Source organism: Aythya fuligula, chromosome 1 (genome assembly GCF_009819795.1).
Source record: "Aythya fuligula isolate bAytFul2 chromosome 1, bAytFul2.pri, whole genome shotgun sequence".
Lineage (NCBI taxonomy): Eukaryota > Metazoa > Chordata > Aves > Anseriformes > Anatidae > Aythya > Aythya fuligula.
In genome coordinates, this window is record NC_045559.1 from 205,506,359 (window position 1) to 205,532,082 (window position 25,724).

Below are 25,724 nucleotides of genomic sequence, written 5' to 3' on the forward strand. Positions count from 1 at the left end.
CCTCATGCCAATAAGCACACAGTCAGAATCCACATGAAGGTCTTTCAATTAAGTAATTAAATATATAATTCTGCAGAGTCAGGTGCTTAGTGATCTTTTGCAAAGCAAGCACACCTCTGACTTCGATCACTGTTATTTAGACACAGCAAACTTGTGAAAACGATGTCTTAGGCTACTTTTGATCAGCTATTCCAGCGCAATTATTGCTACTGAGTTTACACATTACAAAGGACTGGGGGGAGGGGAAATGACACCAAATCCCACATTTGTATTTTGATGGGTGTAATTTATAAAACGTTACTGACCCTTAATGAGAAAAAGGTTGCTATAGGGCAGTCTGGAGCTGTTTCAGGTCAGTCTGGAGCTTGTTTTTCTCCTTATTTTTTAACTTAAATCCTTTATCTTCCTTGCTTCTTCTAGCTCAAGGCTACCTCTCTCTGTTGGCTACCTGTCTGCTTCTTTATTTTCTCTGCTAAAAAGACTACACAAGCTCCAGGCCTCTGTATTTTCGTCAAGGTTCCCTTGCTTTTTCACAGTTTTGGGGCTAAATACGTGAGTTTCTATCTATTGACACAGAGCCATGATTAAATCTCACCCTGAACCCCATAAAGCTTGAGGCTCACTGAAATAACCACAGTCAGTTCCTAAATACGTATGAAACCATACGCAGAATATATTTTGCACGTGTTGAGCCGGGACAGCTGGATTTTTATTTTGGGACTGCTGAAAATGCAGTGTTTTTTTTTTTTTTTAATCATTTTTCCATCCTAAACCCGTTAGAAGGGGCACAAGATGGCGGCGGCGCCACAGCGCGGGGGGAACTACAACTCCCGGCATGCCCCGCGCCGCGCCCCTAGCAACGGGGCCGCCATGGGGCAGGATTACTACGCCGTGCTGGGCCTGGGCCGCGGCGCCTCCACCGCCGACATCCAGCGGGCGTGAGGGGGACTTGGGGGGACCTGGGGGGCTTGGGGGGGCTTAGGGGGGTCGGGGGGGAGGCTGCGGGGCTTGGGGGGGCTGTAGTCGGCCGGGGCTGGGAGGTGGGAGGGGGTTTGGGGGGTGTGTGGGGCTCTGGGATGGGCGCTCTTCATCGTCATCTTCCTCATCGTTGTCATTTTCCTCATCGTCATCTTCCTCATCGCTGTCATCTCCCTCCTCATCTTCCTCCTCCTCATCTTCTTCACCATCATCTCCTTCCTCATCATTGTCTTCCTCCCCACCATCGTCTTCCTCCTCCTCCTCATCTTCCTCATCCTCCTCCGGGATGGGCTCTCATCATCATCATCTTCCTCCTCATCATCTTCGTCATCACCATCGTCTTCCTTCCCACCATTGTCTTCCTCATCTTCCTCTTCCTCCTCCTTGTCCTCATCATCTTCCTCATCTTCTTCATCCTCCTCCGGGATGGGCTCTCTTCATCATCATCTTCCTCATCATCGTCATCTTCCTCCTCATCATCTTCCTCATCACCATTGTCTTCCTCCTCCTCATCTTCTTCACCATCATCTCCTTCCTCGTCATCATCTTCCTCCCCACCATCGTCTTCCTCCTCCTCCTCCTCATCATCATCAACTTCCTCCTCATCTTCCTCACCCTCGTCTCCCTCATCACCATCATCTTCCTCCTCCTCACCTTCTTCCTCATCTTCCTCATCATCATCTTCCTCCCCACTGTCTTCCTCCTCATCATCATCTTCCTCCTCACCATCATCCTCCTCCTCATCACCCTCCTCATCTTCCTCCTCCTCCTTCTCCTCATATTCATATTCCTCATCTTCCTCCTCACCATCATCTTCCTCCTCCTCCTCCTCCTCACTTTCTTCCTCATCATCTTCCTCATCATCTTCCATCTTCCTCCCACCATCATCTTCCTCCTCCTCCTCCTCATCTTCCATCTTCATCCCCACTGTCTTCCTCCTCACCATCGTCTTCCTCCCCATCTTCCTCCCCACTGTCTTCCTCCTCGTCCTCCTCACCATCATCATCCTCCTCATCACCCTCCTCATCGCCCTCCTCCTCCTTCTCCTCCTCCTCCTTCTCCTTCTCCTCCTCCTCCTCATCTTCATATTCCTCCTCATCTCCCTCCTCACCATCATCTTCCTCCTCCTCACCTTCTTCCTCATCATCTTCCTCATATTCCATCTTCATCCCCACTGTCTTCCTCCTCACCATCCTCCTCCTCCTCCTCCTCCTCCTCCTCATCATATTCATATTCCTCATCATCTCCCTCCTCCTCATCATCTCCCTCCTCACCACCATCTCCCTCCTCCTCCTCATCTCCCTCCTCACCACCATCTCCCTCCTCCTCCTCCTCTTCCTCCTCACCATCTTCCTCCTCACCCTCCTCCTCCTCCCTCCCCGCAGTTACCGCCTGCAGGCGCTGCGTTCCCACCCGCTGAAGTGCCGCGAGCCGGGGGCTCAGGAGCGGTTCCGGCAGCTGGCCGAAGCCTATGACGTGCTCGGAGACCGTGAGTGCAGGGAGCTCGAGCCACAAGAACTCCCCAAATCCACACCAAAAAATCAAAAATAAATAAAATTACAAAAACGCTGACGTCTCTCCTCGTCCCCTAGCTGTGAAGAAAGGCGTCTACGACAGGTTTGGAGAAGAAGGCCTCAAAGGCGGCGTCCCCCTCGAGGGCGGTGATGATGACTCCTGGACGGGCGGCTACGTGTTCCACAACAACCCCGACAAGGTCTTCAGGGAGTTCTTCGGCGGGGACAACCCCTTCGCGGGTACGTGGGGGCTCTGGGGGCTCCCCGCGGGGTCCTGAGGCCACCTCCAGCCCCAAAATCTTGAGGTTTTTGGGGACGTTTCCCTCCCCAGCTGCTCGCACGTGCCCTGGGGTTGCTGCCAGGGGGGCTCTGCTTCTGCTCCTCCATCCTCTTCCTCGGTGCTTCCTCTTTTTTATTTCTATTTCTATTATTTATTTTTATTTTTATTTTTATTTTTATTTTTATTTTTATTTTTATTTTTATGCTTATTATTTATATTTTATATTTATATTTTTATTTTCATATTTATATTTTTATTTATATATTTATATATTTTTATTTTTATTATTATTCTTTTTCTTTTTCTTTTTATGCTTATTATTTATATTTTATATATATATTTTTATTTTATATTTTTATATTTTATATTTATATTTTTATTTTCATATTTATATTTTTATTTTTATATATTTATTTATTTTTATTTTTATTATTATTCTTTTTCTTTTTATTTTTTTTGCTTATTTTTATGCTTATTATTTATATTTTATATTTTTATTTTTATATATTTCTATTTTCTATTTCTATTTTTATATTTGTATTTTTATTTTCATATTTATATTTTTATTTTATATTTTTATATTTATATATATTTTTTTATTTTTTTACTTTATTTGTATTTTTATTGATTTTCCCCTCCTCTCACCACCCCCCCTTGCAGAATTCTTCGCCGAGGACGGCTCCGAGGTGGTTGTGCCCTACGGGGGGCTGCGAGGACGCGGCGTGCTGAAGCAGGACCCCCCGATCGTGCGGGATCTCCACCTCTCCCTCGAGGATCTCTTCCACGGCTGCACCAAGAAGATCAAGATCTCCCGCAGGGTAAGGGCTCGTGATGAGCAGGGTGGGGACTTCCCCTCGCAGAACCCAAAATTTTGGGGCTGGGCCTGCGCCACGGGACCTAAAAAACCAGGAATCGAGCCCAAAAGATGATGGAAATCCGACGGGAAGGGCTGAATTTATAGAGGGGTTTCTGCTGCTTCGCCAAACTCTTCCTCACCCTCATCTGCCCCCAAAGGTGATGAACGAGGACGGCCAAACCAGCACCATCAGGGACAAGATCCTGACCATCGACGTGCGCCCAGGCTGGAGGCAAGGCACCAGGATCACCTTCGAGAAGGAAGGGGACCAGGTAACGGCCGCGCAGGGGAGCGACGGATCCCTCCAGAGCAGAGAAGTGCTGCTGTGCTCAGGAACACAGCAAAAAAAATGACAAAAAAGAGCCCTTTCTGGCCATTTTTTTCTTTCTGACCATTTTTTTAATTTCTGGCCATTTTTTTCTTTCTGGCCATTTTTTTATTTCTGTCCATTTTTTTCTTTCTGGACATTTTTTATTTCTGTCCATTTTTTCTTTCTAGCCATTTTTTCTTTATGTTTTTTCTTTCTGTTTTTTCTTTCCGTCTGACTTTTCCTTCGGATAAAACGAACCGAAAGTGGCAGCGTTCCGTCTGTCCTCACCTTTGCAAAACTTGATTTTTATTTTAATATTAATATTTTTTAATATATATATTTTTTAATATTAAAGATTTTAATTTCTTTTTAGCCTTTTGGCTCGGCAGGAGACTTTGATAAAGACATTTTTTTTCCCCCTAAATGACGAAAATCCCTTTCTTTTCTCCCCAGCCAGCAGGGAGCAAGCGGTCACGTCACCTTCCCCTATCTAAAGCTTTTCCATCTCCATTTCCCTTTTTTTCCCCTTTGCTTTCAGGGTCCCAACGTCATCCCAGCTGACATCACCTTCGTTGTCCGGGAGAAACCTCACCTGAGGTTCAAAAGGGCCGACGACAACCTCAGCTACGTGGCCACCATCCCCCTGGGAAAGGTGAGGAGCCAGCGGGTGAGGAGCTGCCGCCTCCTCCCGCGCTCTGAGGGGCCCCAAAAACCTCCAGGAACGGGCGCAGAGCAACTGCTGGGTGCTGGGAGGCTGCAGAGGCTGCTTGGTGGGGGTATTTTTATTATTATTTTTATTTCAAAGGGTATTTTTTATCCCTTTGGGGCTGAAAAATGCAGCTCCGGGGCTCTGCTGTGTCTCGCAGGCGCTGGTCGGCTGCACGGTGGAGGTGAGGACGCTGGACGGGCGGCTGCTCAACGTCCCCATCAACGAAATCGTGCAGTGAGTCGTGCTCCTGCACCCCGTGGGGGGCTCCTCGCCTCTTTTTGGGGGGCTTCTGAGGCACGGAGGGGGCTTGAAAGGGAAAAAACCAAGCAAGGAGGGGGCGGGTGGGCAGCCTGCCTCCAGGGACGGAGCTGAGAAGGGGAAAATAAACCACGGGGGGAGCAAATCTGCTCCTCAGCAACTCGCTCAGAAGCAGCGGGGGCTCTGGAAGGGCAGATTTGGGGAGCAGGAGCTCCTCAGCCCCCCCCCCCTTCCTCTGCTCTGCAGCCCCAAATATTGCAAGGTGGTGCCCGGCGAGGGGATGCCGCTGCCCCAAGAGCCCCGGCGCAGGGGCGACCTCCTCATCTCCTTCAACATCTGCTTCCCCAGGCAGCTCACGCCCGAGAAGAAAATGCTCCTGAAGAGCGCGCTGCTCTCCTAGGCAATAAAGCTCTGCTGCCAGCACCCAGACCGGTGCGAAAACGAGGGATTTCTGCCCCAAAACCCGGCTTCCAGGGGGTTTTGTGGGGACGGGGCGCTGGTATGGGGTCAGGGGGGGAGGTTTGGTGGAGCAGGAGTGCCGGGCTCCTTGTTATTCCTTAGGAGAACCCCTCACATCCCTACGTGGGTTGTAGGGGGACCAGATGAGCTTGGAGGGTTTTTCCAACCCTAACGATCCTGTAGGATGAAGGAACCCCGAGTCCCGCTGCGCTCTGACCCCATAGGGGTGATTTATTCGGGGAATCAGTGAGGAAATCCCAGGAATCACCGCGTTCCCACATCCCCCAACGCCATCCCACCTGCCCACACCTCTCCATCCCACTCGTCTCGTTCCCACTGCTGCCAGGCTGGAAACCCTACAAACGTTTTTAATTCCCCTCTAAACTCCTCTCTGGACACCTTTTCTCCCACGTCCCTCCAAGCGGCCGCCTGCAGCGCCTCCGCCCGCCTCGCCGGTCCCTCTCGGGGCCCCTTTTGGTCCTCGGCATCGTCCCCATCGTGCCGGGGGGGGTTCGGCCTCGCTGCCCCCCTTCTGCCGCAGCATTTAGGGGAATTCACTCCTGCACCTCGCCCACGCTGGCGAGAGGGGCTGGAGGGATTCAGGAAGGAGCCGGCCAGGCCAGCACCGCGGCGCGTTGCAGCTGCTCGTAGGAGATGAACATCACCACGTTCCAGGAGCCGAGGCGCAGGAAGGAGGGGACGAACCTGTACGGGGCAAAATGGGGCTGAAAGGGACGTCCCCAAAACCCCAAAACCCTGCTGGGGGCATCCCAAAGGTGCTGAGCCCCCCCCCGGTGCCCGTGCGTGCCGTAATATCGCGTTTTTTACCCCCCGGTGCCTGTGCGTGTGGCAATTTTGCGGTTTTTTCCCCCAAACTCACCCCTTGTAGAGGCCGGCGAGGCCGTCCTGCATCAGTAGGGCCAGGAGGCAGCTGGGCACGTTGCGGTACTGCCCGGGGCCGGCGTTCATGTAGCGCGTCTTCACCACGTCCACCGGCGACGCCACCACCGTGGCGCAGAACCCGGCCCCGAAAGCGGCCACGAAGTGACAGGGGACGTTGTCTGGGGACGAGAGGGAGGAAAAAAAAAAACGGGGCCATGAGGGTTTTAGGAACGGGGACGGCGCCCGGTGGCGTCCCCTGCCCCCGGCCTCACCTGTCAGCAGCTGCGCCCGCAGCAGCGCGTCCTTGATCAGGTCGTAGGTGACGAGCTCCCCGCAGTTGACGATGGCGTTGCGGGCGATGTTGGGCAGCGTCCCTGGGAGGGAGGGAAGGAAAAGGGCGGTGGCACCAGGGACGGCGCTTGGGGAGAAACTGGGAAGAAACTGGGAAGAAATTCTGCACTCTGAGGGCGCTGAGGGCCTGGCCCAGGCTGCCCAGAGGAGCTGGGGGTGCCCCAGCCCTGGCAGCGCCCAAGGCCGGGCTGAGCGGGATTTTCATCTCCCTTCCAACCCAAACCCTTCTCCTCCTCCCTTCCCGTTCCCAAACTCGACTCCTTTACCTCTCCAGAGCCCTCGGACTCCCTCCTCCCTGGCGATGGTTCTGTAGGCGTCCACGGTGCCGCTGTAGCGCCGGGCGCTGTCCGGCAGCGCCCCGTGGGCCTGGAATCGCACCTTGACCACGTCGGTGGGTTGGGCGCACGTCACCGCCACCGCGCCCGTGGTGCAGCCCGCCAGCAGCCTCGCCCCCAGCCCCGTGCCTGCGGGAATTCACACACGGGGCAGATTTGGGATGAGTTTTAGGGTCGGGCACCATTGGGGAGAGCTCAGGGATGGGGTTTGCGCCCGCGGCACTGCACGGGGCAGGGTCCTGGCGGGCGCCGCACTCACTCTCGGCCCCTTTCGGGGTGTAGAGCTGCTTGACCGAGTCGTAGAGCCCGATGCGGATGGAGGCGAAGCTCATCTGGCGCTGCAGCCCCGCCGCCAGCCCGCTGTAGAGGCTGCGGGGCCCCTCGGTGCGCACCATGGTGCTCAGCGTGCCCAAAACTCCCCGGTACTCCACCGTGCTGGGGCTGCGGGGGATCCGCACCTCGCCCTGGATCTGTAGGGTGCCGACAGCGTCACCTTACCCTCTGCCGCCCTAAAACGAGCCCGTTTGGGGGCTTTTATGTTTTTTTTTTTTACCTGCAGCCTCACTTTGGCGGTGTCCAGGGGGAAGGTGCAGACGTCGGCGATGCAGGCGGCCGTCCCGGCGCTGAGGAACTTGACGGCTGCCGGCGGGGGCACCTCGGGGGCCTTCAGGCCCACCATGGCCACGGGGGCTGCAAGGGAAGGCAGAGGGGCTCGGTCCAGGCCCCCGGGTTGGGGACAGAGGTGACAATTTCCCAGGGTGGCTCCGGCTGCCTTGGGACAGGCTCAGAAGCCAAATTCTTCCCCCTTTTCTTCACCCGGGGCCTTACCGTGGGGGCAGCGCGTCCCCGGCTGCCTCCTCACACCTCTCTGCTCGCAGCCATCGCCCTGCGAGCCAGCTCCTTGGCCCTCCCTTTATATAGCACCCAGGGGACGTTCCAGCAGCTGCCAGTGTCGGGTGACAGCAAAACCCCGTCCCCCGGTGGCATTTGAGCTGCCTGGAATCCACCAGGGGGTTGCTGCGCTTCGATCCCTGCTCCAAAAACGCTCCTGCCCCGCTGGGATCGCTGCTGAGCGTGTTTACCAGCGGGATTTCCTACAACAGCCACCACAACGTGGCCCCTGAGCTCACGTGGAGCGACCCCAGGGCAAGGACACGAAGGAAAAACCTTTCTGTGCCCGTGCCCAGGCTCGGACAGCAAAACCCCGCTGGGCAAAGGCTTGGGGTGCAGCTCAGGACAGTGCTGGAGGCTGAGGATGGGATGAAAGCTCAACAATTATCCCTTTTCTTCCCTTTCCTGCTGTCTTAAAACTCACAGCCGTGCTGGCGCGGTGCTCCCGACCCCACCCTGGGGTTTTTGGGGAGGAGGAAGCCCTCGTGGCCTTCCTGTTCTTGCAGGGGAAGCTGAGGACGTGTGGTACGGAGACACTTGGCACAGCGCAGCCCCAACAGGCTCTGGAAATGGTTTCACCTCCCCGCAGGGGCAAGGAGAGAGACACCGGTGGTGAATTACGCTTTTAGGACTGGCCCACGAAAGACAAAAGTGTAGAAAAGGGAGAAAAAAGGGATGATGAAACTGGTTCCCTCCATTCTGACCCCAAAACCTCAAAAGTGGGGTTTTAAAGGCAGCTTTTTTCCAGAGAGGACGGCCTTGGGCAAGGCAGCAATGCTGTCCCCTCGCAAAGCACGGACCTTTACGGGACACATGAGGGCCTCGAGGCTGCTGTAGGATCAAGCCCTGCTCACCCGGAGAGAAGAAATCCTAATTTTATTGAAACACAAACAGCGGTCGAGGACTGGTACAAAAATAACTTAGCTCGGTTTGCATCAAAGCCGTTATCAAACAGGTACAAAAATAATTTACGTTATAAAAGTGCCACACTGCTCGAAAAAACCCTTCTGTACACACCCCGCTATTTTACAGGACCCCTTGGTCTGTATTTACACGAGCACCTCGCACTCACAGGATCACCAAACTGCTTCCCAGCAGCGATTTTGGGGTGTAGGAGGCGGGGAGGGAGCTCATCTCCTCTCCCCGTCCCCAGCACACGCGGGCAGGGAGGCAGCAGCCCTCAGCTCCCCGCAGGGACGGCCGATTTTTAAGGTATTTTTAATGGTTTTAACGGCTTCAACCTCCTCTGGTTGAAGACAAAGGAGCTGCCCCAAAATGGGGCGCTTCACCCAGCTGGTTAAAAAAAAAAAAAAAAAATAAAAGGGGGTGGAGAAATTTTTGGAGAAATTTCACAGGAATGAGGCTCAGAAATCGAGCAGGTGCCATGCTGGGAGCTGGCCTCGTGAGGTGCAGTCCCTCAGTTTCCCTTGGCTGACCCCCAGGCTCTGCCTCCCTTTAAATTAACCCCAATTAGACAAATTAAATTGCTGCCTTCTCCTCCCCCGGAGGCCTCAGCCTTTCCCTGTGTGGCAGGCAGGAGCCGTGGCTTGGACATCAGCTGCTCCGGCCGGCCTCTCACCCTCACTAATCCTTCTTGGAGAGCTGAGCAGAGAAAATCCGGGCGATTCTTTGGGTTTCTTCTTCTGAGATCGCTGCTGGGGCCAGCGCCGGCCTCTGATGGTTCGGCCTTCGGTAGGGGATCCCTCCCAGCGCAGCTCCGCGTCCGCTCTGGCGAGAGAAGGAACAAAATTTTAGAGATCTGCGAGCTCTGCCCGGTGCTGGGTATAAATTTTGCAGCCTGTGAGCAGCTGGATAGGCAGAAATCACCCTCCTGAGGTTTTTTCTCGCTCACCGGTTCTCCTCCAAGGGCTTTTTCTCACCCTGCACACTGAGAGGCATCGATGCCTGGGCTGGGTGTGGGTGCTCCTCGTTTTTGGAAATATCTCAGCATCCTTCTCAATATCCCCATTTTCTCCTTCCCAGGTTATACCTGAGTGTCCGTTTCAAACAGAACCACTGAACAAAAATCCCCAGCTTCGGAGCCCTTCTCTGGCCACGCTCCAGGGCCTCGATGTCCTTCTGGGAGTGAGGGGCCCAAAGCTGAACCCAGCACTCGAGGGGCGGCCTCAGCAGAGCAGAGCCCAGGGGGACGAGCACCTCGGATGCTGTTGTGGCCTTGGTGTCCCAAAAGAGAAGGGCTCGTCCGGGATTTGAACCCGGGACCTCTCGCACCCTAAGCGAGAATCATACCCCTAGACCAACGAGCCCCACATTTGGGGTGCTGAGGCAGCTGAGGACCCAGCCCCGGGTGCCCGTGTGGGATGTGCGGTGCGGGGCTGGGACCTCGCTGCCCACAGGGCTGAGGCTCTCCTGGAGGCTGGCGCTGGCTCCGAAAGCTGACACCAGCCCGGCCTTTGGCCCACATCCCCGGGCTGCCTCCTCCATCTCCGCCTCAAGGCGGTGTTTGGGGAGGAAAACGGCTTTTTTAGGAGTAAGCAGTCTGGTTTTTTTCTTGTGCCGGGTTCAGACAGTGAGCACGCCGAGTGGTAGCTCTGTGACAGCCCTGCTGGTGAAAGAAAAGAGGTCTGTGGGATGAAACACGGCCCTGCCCTACATGGGTTGGGTGTAGCTGTGCTTGTTGGAGCCCAGGGTGAGGGATGAGAGGCTCGGGAAGAGCCTAAAGCTGCTTTAACACCAGTTCCACTTGTCACACACAAACAAGGCCAAGAGGCTGTCACCCCACACCGACATCTCCCAAATTTAATCTTTGGCTGTGCTGACCCGGCCTGGTCCTGCACCGGCCTGGCAGGCAGGAGGACTGATGCTCCCCACCACAGCTCGCTGCTGTAACCAGTTGGATAATTTCCCCTTAAATGTTTCCATCCCTCATGTGCTGCTTTGATTTTTGCTCTTTACAGAATCACAGAGAAAACCAACACGAAAAAAGAGGTGAGGGTGACAGAGCACTGGGACAGGCTGCCCAGGGAGGTTGTGGGGTCTCTGGAGATATTTAAGGCCCGTCTGGATGCCCACCTGGGCCAGGCCTGCTCTAGGGAACTGCTTTGGTAGGGGGTTGGACCCCCCAGCAGCTGGACTTCCTCACGGATGTCCCAGTGCCACTAAACATGGGGTTTTAGCACACAAAGCAACTCCCATTTCAGTGAAAACCTAAAGTATTAATTGGAAAAGCCCTCCAGGATCACCTGCTCCACCCACCCCCTTCCACCAATGTCCCCACCAAGCCCTGTCCCCAAGCACCACGTCCAAGCTCTCCTTGAACACCCCCAGGGACGGGGACTCCCCCACCTCCCTGGGCAACCCGTCCCAAGGCCTGACCGCTCTTGCTGAGCAGAAATGTCTCCTCATTGCCAACCTGAGCCTCCCCTGGCACAACTCGAGGCCGTTCCCTCTGCTCCTGGCCCTGCTTCCCTGTGAGCAGAGGCCCTGCTGGCCACACAAACCCGATGCCGTTGGCCTTGGTGCCCTAAAAGGGAAGGGCTCGTCCGGGATTTGAACCCGGGACCTCTCGCACCCTAAGCGAGAATCATACCCCTAGACCAACGAGCCCCACATTTGGGGTGCTGAGGCAGCTGAGGACCCAGCCCCGGGTGCCCGTGTGGGATGTGCGGTGCGGGGCTGGGACCTCGCTGCCCATAGGGCTGAGGCTCTCCTGGAGGCTGGCGCTGGCTCCGAAAGCTGACACCAGCCCGGCCTTTGGCCCACATCCCCGGGCTGCCTCCTCCATCTCCGCCTCAAGGCGGTGTTTGGGGAGGAAAACGGCTTTTTTAGGAGTAAGCAGTCTGTTTTTTTTCTTGTGCCGGGTTCAGACGGTGAGCACGCCGAGTGGTAGCTCTGTGACAGCCCTGCTGGTGAAAGAAAAGAGGTCTGTGGGATGAAACACGGCCTGCCCTGCACGGGCTGGGTGTAGCTGTGCTTGTTGGAGCCCAGGGTGAGGGATGAGAGGCTCGGGAAGAGCCTAAAGCTGCTTTAACACCAGTGCCACTTCTCACACACAGACAAGGCCAAGAGGCTGTCACCCCACACCGACATCTCCCAAATTTAATCTTCGGCTGTGCTGACCCGGCCTGGTCCTGCACCGGCCTGGCAGGCAGGAGGGCTGATGCTTCCCACCACAGCTCGCTGCTGTAACCAGTTGGATAATTTCCCCTTAAATGTTTCCATCCCTCAGGTGCTGCTTTGATTTTTGCTCTTTACAGAATCACAGAGAAAACCAACACAAAAAAAGAGGTGAGGGTGACGGAGCACTGGGACAGCCCAGGGAGGTTGTGGGGTCTCTGGAGATATTTAAGGCCCGTCTGGATGCCAACCTGGGCAGCCTGCTGTAGGGAACTGCTTTGGTAGGGAGTTGGACCCCCCAGCAGCTGGACTTCCTCACAGATGTCCCAGTGCCACTAAACATGGGGTTTTAGCACACAAAGCAACTCCCATTTCAGTGAAAACCTAACGTATTAATTGGAAAAGCCCTCCAAGATCACCTGGTCCAACCTCCCCCTCCCACCAATGTCCCCACCAAGCCCTGTCCCCAAGCACCACGTCCAACCTCTCCTTGAACACCCCCAGGGACGGGGACTCCCCCACCTCCCTGGGCAACCCGTCCCAAGGCCTGACCGCTCTTGCTGAGCAGAAATGTCTCCTCATTGCCAACCTGAGCCTCCCCTGGCACAACTCGAGGCCATTCCCTCTGCTCCTGGCCCTGCTTCCCTGTGAGCAGAGGCCCTGCTGGCCACACAAACCCGATGCCGTTGGCCTTGGTGTCCTAAAAGAGAAGGGCTCGTCCGGGATTTGAACCCGGGACCTCTCGCACCCTAAGCGAGAATCATACCCCTAGACCAACGAGCCCCACATTTGGGGTGCTGAGGCAGCTGAGGACCCAGCCCCGGGTGCCCGTGTGGGATGTGCGGTGCGGGGCTGGGACCTCGCTGCCCACAGGGCTGAGGCTCTCCCAGAGGCCGGCGCTGGCTCCAAAAGCTGACACCAGCCCGGCCTTTGGCCCACATCCCCGGGCTGCCTCCTCCATCTCCGCCTCAAGGCGGTGTTTGGGGAGGAAAACGGCTTTTTTAGGAGCAAGCAGTCTGTTTTTTTCTTGTGCTGGGTAACGCTCACCGAGATGACAGCGCTGCTCGCTGGCTGCCTGGTCCATAAAAAGGATGACACGGGTGGGAACAGCTCGCTTGTCTTCACATCCAGCAGTGCAGAAAAGGCTCACAACAAACCAGCTATAAATTATCGTAACTAAAAACCAATTCCCCATTTTGTACTGTGAATGATGTAAATTACACACAGAGTGCTACAAAAAACTTCAGACCACCCAGGAAAACAGCTAGGGCCTGTGATCCTCTAAAAACAGCATCAATTCTTATCATCCTGAAAAATACACATCGATATTTACGGGAATCCTTTGTTTTTCTCTCTGTTCTAGGATAACCTTGCCTCAACCAAACGTAAGAAGCTGAGAGGTATTAAACACAGACCTGGCAACATCAGGAGCTTAAAAGCGAGGAAAAAGAGATGCTCGCTGGCCACCCCACCTCCTTTTTACTCTGCTCAAGGCTGTCCAGAGAAGATGGGTCAGCAGCTTTTCCTTCCCACCCTGTTCCCTGAGCAAACTGTTTGGGAAAGAGCTGAAACCTCCGTGTTGGCTCACGCTGGCTCTCTGGTCTCTGTGCAGCATTCGTTAGCTGTTCATGGAGAAAAATGTTCACAGGGAGAGCTCGGGGCTGGTGAAAGGCTTCCAATATCAGCGTGCCAAGGCAGCATCCGCTCCTGACCACCAGCTTTATGTAGCTGCAAAGAATTTACACGGACTGCCTCATCCCTTCAACCAGAAAGGCCTAAAAAAAAGCCAAAGCAACCCAAACACAGCAAGGAATTCCCATGTGGGAGCTACGTGCGATGCTACAGGAGATGCGGGTTTATATTGGAGCAGGTTTCTGTTGTCTGATGGAGAACTTTTGAGATTTCATTACTGAAACTAGAAGTTTCCTGGACAGTGCAGAACCTGCCTTCTAGAAACTGGTTCCCAAATTCTTCTCTCACGAGCATTTGTGCTGTACACAGACTCTCTGGGCACAGCTTGCCAGGGAGATGCAGCAGCTCGTGTTTTGCAGCTCATGTTTTGAAACTCCTGGTGCGATGGCTCACCCCAAAGGAGCCCCGTGCTCTTAAACTAAAAACACGACAGGGGAGCAGCTGCCTGCTGCTGTTAGATGACACCAAGGTGATGGATTGTGGTTTGTACACTCCTGACTGACAGTAAACGAGGTGGGCTTGCAAACATACCACTTGCACGTTTTTTCAGAGAGAGAGGTGCCCAAAATCCTATTGCTCCAGTTTTTGCTCCAGTACTCCTGTACTTCCCTTTACAGCCATTTTTCTTTGAAATATGTAAATTCCCTACACACACAGATTTTTAGCAAGGCATTTTGGCCTCAGCACTGCATATTTAGGGTGCATTTTCCTCGGAAAAATGTGAGAAGAAGAGGACTTACGCACAGAAGGCTGCTTTGCTTTCCTTTTTATAGAAGAGGCTGCGATACAGCAGGACACTTAAACCAGCCTGGGCTTACCTACCTGCTGTGTGCCAGGGGTTTGAGCAAAGCAAAGGGATTTATTGGCATTTTGGAGGTCCTGAGGGTCGGCTCGTTTCAAGGTCAGAGAATCTGGGTAAGCACCTTGGCAGCGAGCAGCATTTCAGCCCTTGCTTTCAGCAAGCAGGACAAGTTTTGTCTGCACGCTGACGCAGGAGTGAAAGCAGATCTGTGTTAATAGGCTACAACGCAGTGACCTTGCACCTACTTCTGCTTTCTGGACAGCAAAAGCTTCGTGTCCCAACGCAGACAGCATGCCCTGTCCCAGGCAGACGTGGGGAACACAGCTTCTGATCATGAAAACGAAGAAGAACATCAGCATTTCTGTTCAGCAGGTTAAGAGGAGAAGTTTACTGGCTCTGGGGAACTTGCTTGAGAAAAAAAAAAGAAGAGCTTTCATGGCTGAAAATGAAAGGGGAGCAGATCAAGAACAAACCAAGAAAGGATGTTTGGACCTTTGCAGGCCAGCTGCAGTTTTAGAACACCTCAAAGGTGCTAAGTTTGTGTTATGAAAGTGTTGTTTCTAGTCTACACTGAAGGTACAGCCATACAAAATAATTCCTTATGCTGAGTAAAACAGGTTTCAATGGAAGTTTCTTATCCTTTTTGTAGAAGCGAGGAGAAAATAAAGATATTTTAATGCAAAGTTTAACTCTCCTGGTTTTAAATACTTGTTTTTCCCCCCCCAAACAGCTTCACACCAGTAGACTGGGCCATTCTGAAAGGCAGCAAACCTTACCATGGGCTTCCCAGCTAGCACCTCATTGCAATAATGTTTTATTTTTTTGCTCTAGCGTGTGATTACCTGAAACCCTAACCAGAATCAGCACTGCAGTGCCCTCCGTGTGAGTGGATGTTATCTAAAAAGACATTTTTGACGCAAAAACTCAGCACTAATATATAAAATAGAACAGAACATATGAATGCAGTTCAGGCAGAGAGGGAGGAGAAGCAAGGCCAGAGGTTACAGTCACTAAGAAGATCTGGACCATAATCTGGGCCACCTACACAATGGCTCTGACTCATTAAAAAATAGTTGTAGCTTTAAAGTAACCACGATACAGTGCTGGATGCCGTTAAGTTTAGCATCAAAGTTTTTCCCCAGGTTATATCAGGACCAGCCGGGAAAAGGGCTGAGTGGAGACAAGTGCAAAGCCGCTCCCTGAACTTGAGACGGGGCAGAAATCGAACCTGGCCTGCTGGGTCACAGCAGGTGACAAGAGTGGAATGGGAAAGCTGGGAAGGACCTCAAGAAACTGGACATGAATCTGATGTGGTGGAGGAAAAAAGGTCAAACATTTGTTTTTTTTACATTTTGTGAGGCTCTGAAAAATTCGGGTCCCTGCCACGTGGCCTGAGCTGCTGCAGCACCTCTCACCTCAAGTCCCACAAGTCCTCGCAGCACGACTTGGGAAAACCTTTTTGTCTCAAAATGCTGCCATCTCCTCTGAGGTGACCACCCGCTTCGCCTCCTCACCGGTTTTTCCTCGCTTTGTGGAGAAAGGCAGGGAAAGCAGGGAGTCAGGCACCACGGGGAGAGGTGTCAGGAACGCCAGCAAGGCCAGGAGGGAGACTTGCCAAGCGCCATGTGAGCGACAGGGGACTGCTGATCTTCAGATGATAACAGCTCAGATTTCGGCCTCGCCGTCACGCTGGGCGTTTGCTGAACTGTGCGGAAACTAAACAGACCCAGATTTAGAAACTGAGGTCCCTCGGCGCTAGCTAGGAAGAAAAATAAGAGAAAGCAGCTTTCCTGAACGGCGGCGTAACGCGGGCATAAATGTAAAGCTTCCTGCTCTTCACATCGGGCGCTTGATGGTGGCTGATGGCGTGGGGCAGCACTGAGTCCTGTCTCAACAGATGTCTAAAAAGTGATACTGCCAAAGATTAGCTCTAGTTACTCCTGGAATTAAGCTGGTTTAAGGTCAGCTATATCAAAAACAGGGTCTTACTAATATCCTCCCTAATTATTGATCAGTTTTAGGGGTGTGTTCCTAGCCACTAAGCTTAGCACTGCACAGAGAGGGAATTAGAATAAAATTGGTATTAGCAGCAAACTGTAGGTTTGAGTTCTGCTTTGCAGATGCAGAGAAGGACAGGGTGCTTCCAGGAAGAAGCAGAAGCTTTCAGAGAAAGCAAAATGTGGAAGAGGCAGTGAATTAGAGAGTAAGGGGGTATGGAGAGAGGGGAACACGGAATTCAAAGGAGATTCCCCAGGAGAAACATGGCAGAGATTCTGCTTGGGGTTTTGGGATTTTATCTGCTTTGGGTTTTATCGGAAGTGTTTAGATATAGCACGAAAAGTATGCTTAACGAGCACTGAGACATACTGCAGCCTAGGTGTTACTGTCAAACTACATCCAAGGACCCTGACAGCACACTGTGACTGCAACTGCTCTGACAGAGCTCTGTATTTTCATCAGGAACAAGTTTCAAAGGCTTTAGAAAAGGATAAGCCTTGTGTAAATAAGAAAAAAGATCATTTTAACTATGCAAAACAGCAAAAATCCATGCATTTTACCTGCCTGTAAACATGTTAATTAATTTCAAATAGTTTCCACTACTCTGGAGCTATTAGACCCTGCCTGTTTTTCTTCTGTTTGATCAAGCAAGCTGCTTCTGATTACATAAATGTTCCTTACAGCATTTGTTTCATAGGTCACAGGGAGGGGAACAAACGTGTTATCTGTTCTGGGAGCAGTAAACAAATGGCCCACATGGTGCAGCACCGAGATCCACATCCACAGCCCTGCTGAGGCTGCACAGGAGTAACGGTTAGACCCCAAAACAACCGAGTCACAAACCTTCTGGAAAGAAAATGGTCTCTACTTCCCTGCAACAAGTGAATGTTTATGCAAACAAAAGCATTTATGAAGCAATAAAAGCAATTATCAGCCCGTGTAAGTACTTCTGCTACTCCCTCTCACTCCATCGAAGATCAGGAGTCAATGACTCTCAAGGAGGTGCTCTCTGCTGCAAACTCCCTATCTTATCCCAATTTAAGAGGTATAAATTAGTCATAATTAAAGGTATCCCCCAAATTAGGCACCCTATATCATGATAAAGCACAAGAAAGTGAGGAACACCTGGTAATTCCACCGACTCCAGGGGAGGAAAAGAGCAACCCCCCTGACTACACGGACAAACACAAGTGTCACTGACAATGTTGAATCATGAATTTGAAAATGCTTCTCCTTGAGAGAAGAGAGATCAGAGAGATTCTCCTGGATTTGGCAGCTGTCACGACCTCTAACCTCAGCGCTGACAGGCAAAGGAAGGGAGAAGTGCTTCCATTCCTGCTCGAACAGTTGGATTCTGTTAAGCTGGGATAAAAAAGGGAAGGATGCCCCGCACTCACCGTGGAAGGGCGAGAAGAAATGCTGAGCATCCTCATGGAGGCTTCCATCTGCTGGGGTGGAAGGAAGAAGTTGGGAACAACAACGGGCTCAGGTCTGAGCAGAGCTGTTAAGGAACAACCTTTGGCAGTGTGTGACCACACAAAGCTCGGCTGGGCTGCAGGTGGGCAATGAGCCTCGTTGTAACAGCTCTGAGTGGATCCCTGATGGTGAAACTCGTTAATTTTAATCATTATGCTATCATTCTGAACACTGAATGCTGGTTACTAATGGCAAGGAAGTCCTCACTACACTCCTGAAACACAACAAGGACTTAATTAGATGATTTTAAGACCCCTTCCAACCCAAACCATCCTTCATATGACTTCTCAGACCTTTCCTGGCCATCAGTTCTGGATTTATTTGACAGGGGAGAGCTCCACACAGTGAATTTCTCTTTCCCGAGGCTGACACAACTCTAACTAAGCAGTAAGATACGCTCCTTGAATGCAATGTGTGCTTAAGGAAGGGGAAGGATACAAAACAATTTTTGGTTTCTCGGAGTTTCCTGACTCTGCTGGTGGTGGGTCTTCATGGCTGTCATCAGAAAAGGCACCAACGTTTCCTTTTGAGCCTGCTCGGGCAGATACACTCTTCGCACAGATCTCATTGGAACCACTTTTTTCCTCATCTTGACGATCTTCACCTAAAACCTCGCCATTTTCCTTCTCTCTCGCTGTGGTTTTTGGAATGGTCAAACCAAAGACTCCTGGAAATTCCAGAAGCTCTTCGGAGGCTGCACGAAAATCTGCATTTTGCTTTATTTGCTTAGCATTAAACGTTCTATCCCAGCTGCAACTTCCATTTTCTACAGGGCCACCAACTGTTCGATGCACTTCTGAGAAACGAGCAGAAGGCAGTAGCTCCTTCCCAGTTTTTTCTGTGACACCATTCAAGCTCTTCAAGCCTTCTATTCCTGCCCAAGGACTGCTCTGCTCTGTGCAGGGGCTGATGCATGGGCTAAGAGCGGTGAGCACGCTTCGGTTGTCACCTTGTGGTACGCTGGCCAACGAGCTGCTCCTCCTCCTGTTCCCTTTCTGCAAACAATCTGCATCCCCCTGATCTTCAGGCCTCACGTTTAGGGGCTGCTGCTCAGCGCCCAGTTCCACCTCGGAGAGCACGCTGGACCAGGGACTGGTTTTGTCCGTGAGGGTTGTTATTTCATTAAGAGTTCGTGGTTCTATAACATCTTCCTCGTATTCTTCTGCGCTGTGGGGCTGGGTGCCAAAAACACCTTCATCTCTCCGGATGCAGTCCGTTGGCAAAGGATGCTCGCTTTCAGGGACAGCTTGGTCTAGCAACTCCTGCAATATGTGTCTCCCAAAAGAGCACGGCAGCTGCGTATCGCTGCAAGAATTCGTTGAGTCTGACTCACCCTGGCCTTGGTGCACTTCAGTTCTGGCTTTTCCACCCTTCTGGTGGGGTACACGAGCAGCACTCGGCTTTCTGCTGTTGTCTTGATGCCCAGTAGAAGAATCTTTACTATTTTTAGTGATAGTCTGTAAATCTGATTAATAAAAACAGCATCAGTAAATGCACAGGGCAACCATTCACCTTGCAGCTGATTTACCAGGGCTTGCTGCAGAAAATCAGTTCAACATACCAACTTTGATCAAATGACAGGCAATTATTAATTAAATACTCAAAAAACAGAAATTCACTCAGGACTATTGTTCAGTTGTTGTGGCAAAATTAAAGGGACTGAAAATGAGGAGCTGCCTGTGCTCCAGACACAGGTTCTGAAAAAAGATGGTTGAATTAGAAGCCTTGACATTAAGAGAATATAAATCCTGAAAATCTTGGGATTTATTTTACGATTTCTTTAAAAAGCCACAATCACCTGGTTTTGGTGCCTAGTTAACAGATTCTATTCAATTCTTAAATTCTCTGAAAAATTAGTTTGCCAGTGTTAGGTTAAAGAGGAAAGTACTGTTACTCTGAGGCAAGTGAAAAAGTCCTGCCACGAGGCACTGCAAGGGGAGGAGGACATTTGGAAATGAAGGAAGAGTTTGAGACAGATTGCAGAGGAGAGTACGTAAAGAAGCAGTAAAAACAATTAACAGATGAGAAGGAGAACAACAAAAAAGCAAAACCCTGAAGAAGAAAATATGAGAAAATAGAGGTGGCAATACAAAAAGGTCAGGTTCTGGCATAACAGAAACGTGCCCTCCAGCTCCACCTCTTGGAAGTGGTGTTTCCCTGCAGGCAGCTAGAGGCAGAAAGCACAAAATAGCTTTCCAACTGGCAGCTCCCCGAGCCACAGCTTCTTTATTTTAGAAGTAATAGCATTGATTTGGTTTCCTAGTTGTTTTACTCTTCACTGTGCCTCTCTCTGGTGTAACATCACAGTGGCTTGAGTGGTTACGCTAAAATAAATTAAGTGCAATCAGGAAGCAGTTAATGAAGAAAGTTAGAATGGAGCTGGGAGAAACATCAGGCAAAGTAAAAATAATATAGATCTGAAAACAAGGCATACAAAGAGATATGACTTCCTTCACTTTTGTGTCATCCCCTGGCCTTGTTAAGAATGTTTTTCTGTGTACTAATAATATGGAAAATTAATTGCACCGATGCCTGTAAAGGACTAAATGGAATGAGTATGATAAATAGAAAATAAGCTGCTTACTGAGAGCTTTGTCTCACCTACTATAAGAGCTTTATTTTTGCTGTTCATCATCGGGCATAAATTTCATGTGCAAACAGATCTATGCCAATTCCTCTCAGCAAAGAGCCACAGGCTGAGCTCAGAACCATGCTGTGGACACCCCTTTTTCTGAACAGATGCTAAAATTTCGGTAGAATTTAGGCTGTATCTCGTGAGGGCCTTCATTCCCATCTAACCTGACTTCTGAGGGTGTTTCAGCTCAACACTATCACCACTGAAAGAAGTCTGAAAATCTCTTTCAAGCGTTCCCCCAGTGGACTAACACATACTGGTGACCAACACCAGGGACTGGCCTCGATTACGTGAGAAATCTGAAGATATTTTAAGGCAGCTGCTGATCAAAAATTCCAGGCCAAGTGCCAACTTACCATTGATGAGGCTGCTGACCTGAGACACCAACTGACTCGACTTTTTCAGAAGATGGTATCCGTTGGGATGTGCTTCTCGGCTCCTCACGCCTTGATGATCACTCTCCTGCTCTTCGTGGCTTGGTTTGGGTGTGTTACCGTAACTGAAGTCAGGAAAAGACCTGGTCAGCTTCTGACTGAAGTATCTCTGAACCTCATCCAGCTCACTCAAGTTGTTTCTGGAAGCAGTGGTAAAAAATTGATAAAAGCAAAACCCAAAACCACAACCAACCTACAGCAGGCTGGTTCTATTTGTATCATTCCAGTCAACTGCAAGTAAATAAGCAAACACAGGACTAAGGATTATTACTGAAAAATAGATCAGTAGATGAATGCTGAGGTTGCTCTACCTAAGCAAAAGGATGCTTTCTCAAGGACAAATTTAGGTTGGAAGTTAAAAAAAAAGGAGCTAGTTTTAAATGTACTCACTCAAAGAAAGTTGGATTGGAAATGACCTTCCAGCAGAAGTGTTAATGGCAATGTTATTACTTTGACTTTATGACTGAGCATGATAAAAATCTAAGGATTTATATCTGCTGAAGTTCTAAGGATTTTATGATATATTGCTTGTGGTAGCTGGGGAAGGGGTGGAATGACTCAGAGTCTCTTGCAGTCCCATATTCCTATAGATAATGAATTTTTTTCTCCCAAAATTTAGACCTGATCCATAAACCTGGAATCTAGTCAAAAGGAAAATAGGTGCTTCTAGGAAGAATAAAGGCATCCTGCTGGGAAAGGACATCCAGCTACACGCACGAGGAAGGGGCTTGCAGGCTTGTCCTTCTGTCCATGAAAAGAAACTCAAAGGACTGTTGGCTTAACAGTGTGTGCTGCGTTGCAGATGAACAGAGATGGAAAAAGCGAAGCATTCCATCTAGATTTGAAAACACTGCTCTTACTGTTTCCCTTTGGAGACTCACTGCATTGCTAGAGCACCTCAGTCCTAATGCTGAGTTGCCCCCCAGTCCCTGCTTTTCCAATTTCATCTCATCCTGCTGTAAATCACAGCTACATCACTGATAACTTTTAATCAGTTACTGTATATTTTCATTTCCTTTAAAACACAAGAATTCTTGAGTTTCAAGCTCCGCTTTGCAAATCTAAGGCTTTGCATTACTATTTTGGCTACAGCTCTGCCTTACCTGAGAGCACTTAGAAGAGAAGCACGTGATGACAGCGATAACGAGTCCACCTTGGCTGCCCGCTGTGCGTTTCCCTCTGCTTGCTGCAAGGACTCGTGAAATCTGCGCACATTCTGCATATGCTCTTCATGACGAGGTGCGTGCGTCTTAGGGGAATTAATTCTGCTCGGAACAGGCCTACATTTAACCACAAAAAGCAGTTTGAGACCTCTGATTTTGGGAAGCCTGCTCACTAAGAACATACAACAGCTTTAAGCACGCTAAAGAGCCACCGGTGGGTGAAACTACCTTTTCCAAATGTCATCAAGAATGGGATTTACTGAGTGTTTCAGATTTACAGTAAAACAAAAAAAACCCTGCAGCTGATAGGGGATTCACAACACCCACCAGCAGCTGTCAGTCTGGCTGTTCAGGCCAAATAATGCTGGCCCACGGACCCTCTAAACTTCAAAGGCATGTACAGGAGAAGTATCACCTCTTACATATGCTAAATAAATCAAGCATGAATTAACATGCTCTCTCGCATGTTGCTAGCTACATAAACACACCCTGGTGCTTGTTTTAAGGGACATTGAGCAGAATTTCTGCAGGATATCCGACAGTCCTAGTCCTGGAATGTGCAATACCACATTTCACCAGCCAGGAGGTATGGCAAAATTAAGGGGATACACCAGTAACACTCAATTTTAACTTCTTACTGAAAAAAAAAAAAATATATTCTTATAAAGGCCTGGAAGAAATAACTGCCAATTTTAGAATTGGCATATGATAAATCCTAAAGCAGAAAGCTGGAAATGCAACAATCAGGTATCATCAGTGAGAAAAAGATGTGGATTTTGTAGAAAGGCCCCAAGACTGCCATCTCCTGGGCTACCCGCTCACTGGTAAAGGGAATTTGGTAAAATCTTTCAGTCCAAACACAGGGAAAGACCTCTGACAGGGCTTTATGTTTTCAGATACGTGGACTTCTGAGTCCCCAAAATGATCAAAAAGACCCACAGCCAGTTGACTTACGGTTCTCGAGTAGGAACACTAACTTCCTTTGACAAGGTATTTGACATCTGCTTGGAAAAGCTTGAAACATTACTGGGAGATACTGGGAAGCTGTCTTTCACCTGGAATAAAGAGAAACACCACAGGTGAGATTTCCACAGTAAGAAAATAAATAAATTATAAATAAATTAAAGTACTGTCTTGCTGAGGTAACAAAAAAACCTTAAGTTTTCTGAATTTTAATTTTCAAAGGATTTTGCATCACCGAGCCAAACTACCTCTTAACAACACTCTTATTTCAGAAACATTTATTTGAAGGCAGATTCAAATATCAAAATACAGGAAGTCCGTTTTAAACCTTTGTTCATTTGTAACCACAGCTTCCAATTTACATTTGGAACTGGAAAGTTCCAACCTTCCTGTATAAAGCAGGCATAAAAAGGGAAATGTGGCATATTTTTAAAGAATGGATTTTGTGTCTTTTGTTCATTTCTTTAGAAACCTGGAGTCAGTGCTGATTATTAGGAATCTAAGCAGCTAGGCACAGGGTAAGAAAGTCAGGTACATACTGAAGAATTTGGAGTCTGGGTCCGAATCCTTGCCTGCTTTTCTTCTTTGAGGTTATTTATGTTTTGAAGGGGGGAAACTGCTATTTTGATCTGTCCTCGGCACTGCCCACTGAAGTCTGTAATATTGTACCACCCGCACACCAGCTGGAAGCCAGAAAGAAGAGGAGAAAGGTCCACAGATGCAAATCCTATCACCCGCTCAGTCTCTGAGGAAGAAGAATATAAAGCACATATTAATTTAAGCTGTATGAAAGTGAAGCATTTTCAGAAATGCCAAAAAGTCAGTTATATAGGCCTTGAAAGGGAAAGACATCTCATAAAACTCAAGAAAAAAAGAAAAAAGGGTTAAAGGCTGACAGCTCTCATGAGGTAAAGAACAAGAAAAGAGTGAAAAAAAAAAAAGTGGTGTTAAGAATAGGGTTTAAGAAACTACAAAGAGACTTAGATTTGTTTTTTTTACCAGCCTTCAAACTAAGATACCTATGGTGTCTGGCTGAGAAGAAGAAAAAATTGTTTCAAGCAATTAAAACAGCTTTGTCCCTGCAGATAAACCAAAATGTCTGTCCCTATTGTGGTTGTTGATAACCTGAATGCTGACACAGGTAGCTCACAGCAGAACAGGGGCCTCGCTGCAGGTGTAAGGAAGGACACGAAGGTAGTTCCCAGTCTATGCAGCACTTTATCAGAAGGACTAGTTAACAAAGGGTTAGAATAAAGTGAAAAATATTCAGTTTGAAAATGGACTAGAAATAAAAGACAGCCAGAGGCTTGTAAAAATGAACCCGAAAGCCGATCTGATGACCTCAGCAAATGCATTCTGCCTCCAGAATTGCATTCTCACTTCAGAAACTCACATTTCTTCCCTTCTCATGTTGCCTAAGCTTTCAAAAATTGCCCGCTGGCATTACACTGTTTCGTTTCCTATGCAGCATTTTGTCTTTTCTGTCTTGCAAATTTATCTGAAGTGCAGAACAAACAATCCTACCCAAGAAGAGGATGTTATTTGGATTATCTTAGCAATTGCATTCAGCTAAAAATGTCTCTGCAGAGACAATGAAAGGCCAGGGCAGGGAGAAGGATTGGCAGGAGGATCGCTGTGTACACACAGCACTCTGCATAAAGCAGAGAAAGGCTGAGTAACACAGGAAGTTTATTTTTGAAGCAAAAATTCTGCCAGCTGAACTTTAATACATGAAAAGAAATGGGGAAAAAGATCCAGATTTTAAAGATCACATTGTAGATGTTTGAAGTAAAGAAGTAGGGCTGTCTTCCCAGCAATAAACACACAGACTTTTAAACATGTGCTGGGCTCGTATCCATTAAATATTGACGTATCTGGGCTAGCAGCAAGACAAGAAAATACCAATTTGACCCATTAGCAGTAAATTTTATCATTTAACAACACATAGAAGATTTAGTAAAAGTGCTTACAAAAAGCTTGTATTTGTTATTAGGCCTCCAACTGGCCCAGTGACTGCTAATACTGGAAACAAAAATAATTCTTGAAGCATACCCATGCTACTATAACTTTATTTGAATGCAATAGCAGATGAAAAACACAGTAAAGAATGTATGTTTGGTAGCAAAATCCAGCCTCTAAAACGCTGTCAAATTAAAAAAATGGAAATGCAAATGAACCAAACCTTGCCAGAAGATAAATGGGGAAAAGAAGGATGCTGAGGGGCAGGAAATCAATGTGCATTTATCTACAGCATTCTTCTAGAGCAAGGCCAAAAGTATTTTTACAATTCCAATCTTTAATTTACTTCAAGTCACCCAAGGAAAGGGATGCAGAAAAGCTCTCCTCTCAACAGAGCCCTACATATTTTACCTGCTGCTTTGTGCCACACTTTGAAGACCAAGGTTTGCTGTGGATCCAGCAGAAGTTCTTTGGATAATCTGTGAAGAAGAAAATGATATTTTGTTATGTGAAGTAGGAAAAAGAGCAAGTACAGTAAAATGTCTCTGAAGATTCAGTGCCATTGTATTTACCCAGACAAATCAGTTTCGTCCTGGAGCAGAAAAAAAGTAAGAATTTGCCAAGTCCTCAACTATTTTACGTGGTTTGGGCTTTTGATTATTCAAGAAGTTATTTCCCTCTCCTCAGTCTTGTTGTAGATTT

At 49.3% G+C, this 25,724-nt stretch overlaps 3 protein-coding genes and 3 non-coding genes across 6 annotated transcripts in view; 1 reads left to right on the plus strand and 5 right to left on the minus strand.

Moving 5' to 3' along the window:
* Positions 1 to 870: 870 nt before the first annotated feature.
* On the plus strand, positions 871 to 5,355 carry DNAJB13 (DnaJ heat shock protein family (Hsp40) member B13). Its single transcript, XM_032201513.1, has 8 exons — positions 871 to 938; positions 2,364 to 2,467; positions 2,571 to 2,732; positions 3,433 to 3,590; positions 3,787 to 3,900; positions 4,477 to 4,590; positions 4,805 to 4,881; positions 5,152 to 5,355. Exons 1-8 carry the CDS (start codon positions 871 to 873, stop codon positions 5,303 to 5,305), a joined length of 951 nt encoding a protein of 316 aa, XP_032057404.1. The 3' UTR covers positions 5,306 to 5,355.
* A 608-nt stretch (positions 5,356 to 5,963) lies between these two features.
* On the minus strand, positions 5,964 to 9,457 carry LOC116497651 (mitochondrial uncoupling protein 3-like). Its single transcript, XM_032201526.1, has 7 exons — positions 9,403 to 9,457; positions 7,486 to 7,622; positions 7,192 to 7,402; positions 6,864 to 7,061; positions 6,519 to 6,620; positions 6,245 to 6,425; positions 5,964 to 6,069 (listed from the first exon to the last, which is right to left on the minus strand). The coding sequence occupies exons 2-7, from the start codon at positions 7,609 to 7,611 to the stop codon at positions 5,964 to 5,966; spliced, it is 924 nt and encodes a 307-aa protein (XP_032057417.1). The 5' UTR covers positions 7,612 to 7,622; positions 9,403 to 9,457.
* C2CD3 (C2 domain containing 3 centriole elongation regulator) overlaps positions 9,317 to 25,724 on the minus strand; it is a 48,919-nt gene continuing 32,511 nt past the window's right edge. The window contains exons 25-32 of the mRNA XM_032201538.1: positions 25,434 to 25,501; positions 23,603 to 23,808; positions 23,055 to 23,155; positions 22,041 to 22,217; positions 20,860 to 21,077; positions 18,307 to 19,333; positions 17,790 to 17,883; positions 9,317 to 9,551 (exon numbers count right to left, since the gene is read on the minus strand). Coding sequence (XP_032057429.1) covers positions 9,408 to 9,551; positions 17,790 to 17,883; positions 18,307 to 19,333; positions 20,860 to 21,077; positions 22,041 to 22,217; positions 23,055 to 23,155; positions 23,603 to 23,808; positions 25,434 to 25,501 — 2,035 coding nt within the window. The 3' untranslated portion in view covers positions 9,317 to 9,407. The remainder of the gene's footprint in view (positions 9,552 to 17,789; positions 17,884 to 18,306; positions 19,334 to 20,859; positions 21,078 to 22,040; positions 22,218 to 23,054; positions 23,156 to 23,602; positions 23,809 to 25,433; positions 25,502 to 25,724) is intronic.
* Positions 10,019 to 10,090, minus strand: TRNAP-AGG. The gene has a single exon. It is a non-coding gene; the product is annotated as a tRNA-Pro (tRNA).
* On the minus strand, positions 11,319 to 11,390 carry TRNAP-AGG. Its single transcript has one exon. It is a non-coding gene; the product is annotated as a tRNA-Pro (tRNA).
* TRNAP-AGG lies at positions 12,612 to 12,683 on the minus strand. Its single transcript has one exon. It is a non-coding gene; the product is annotated as a tRNA-Pro (tRNA).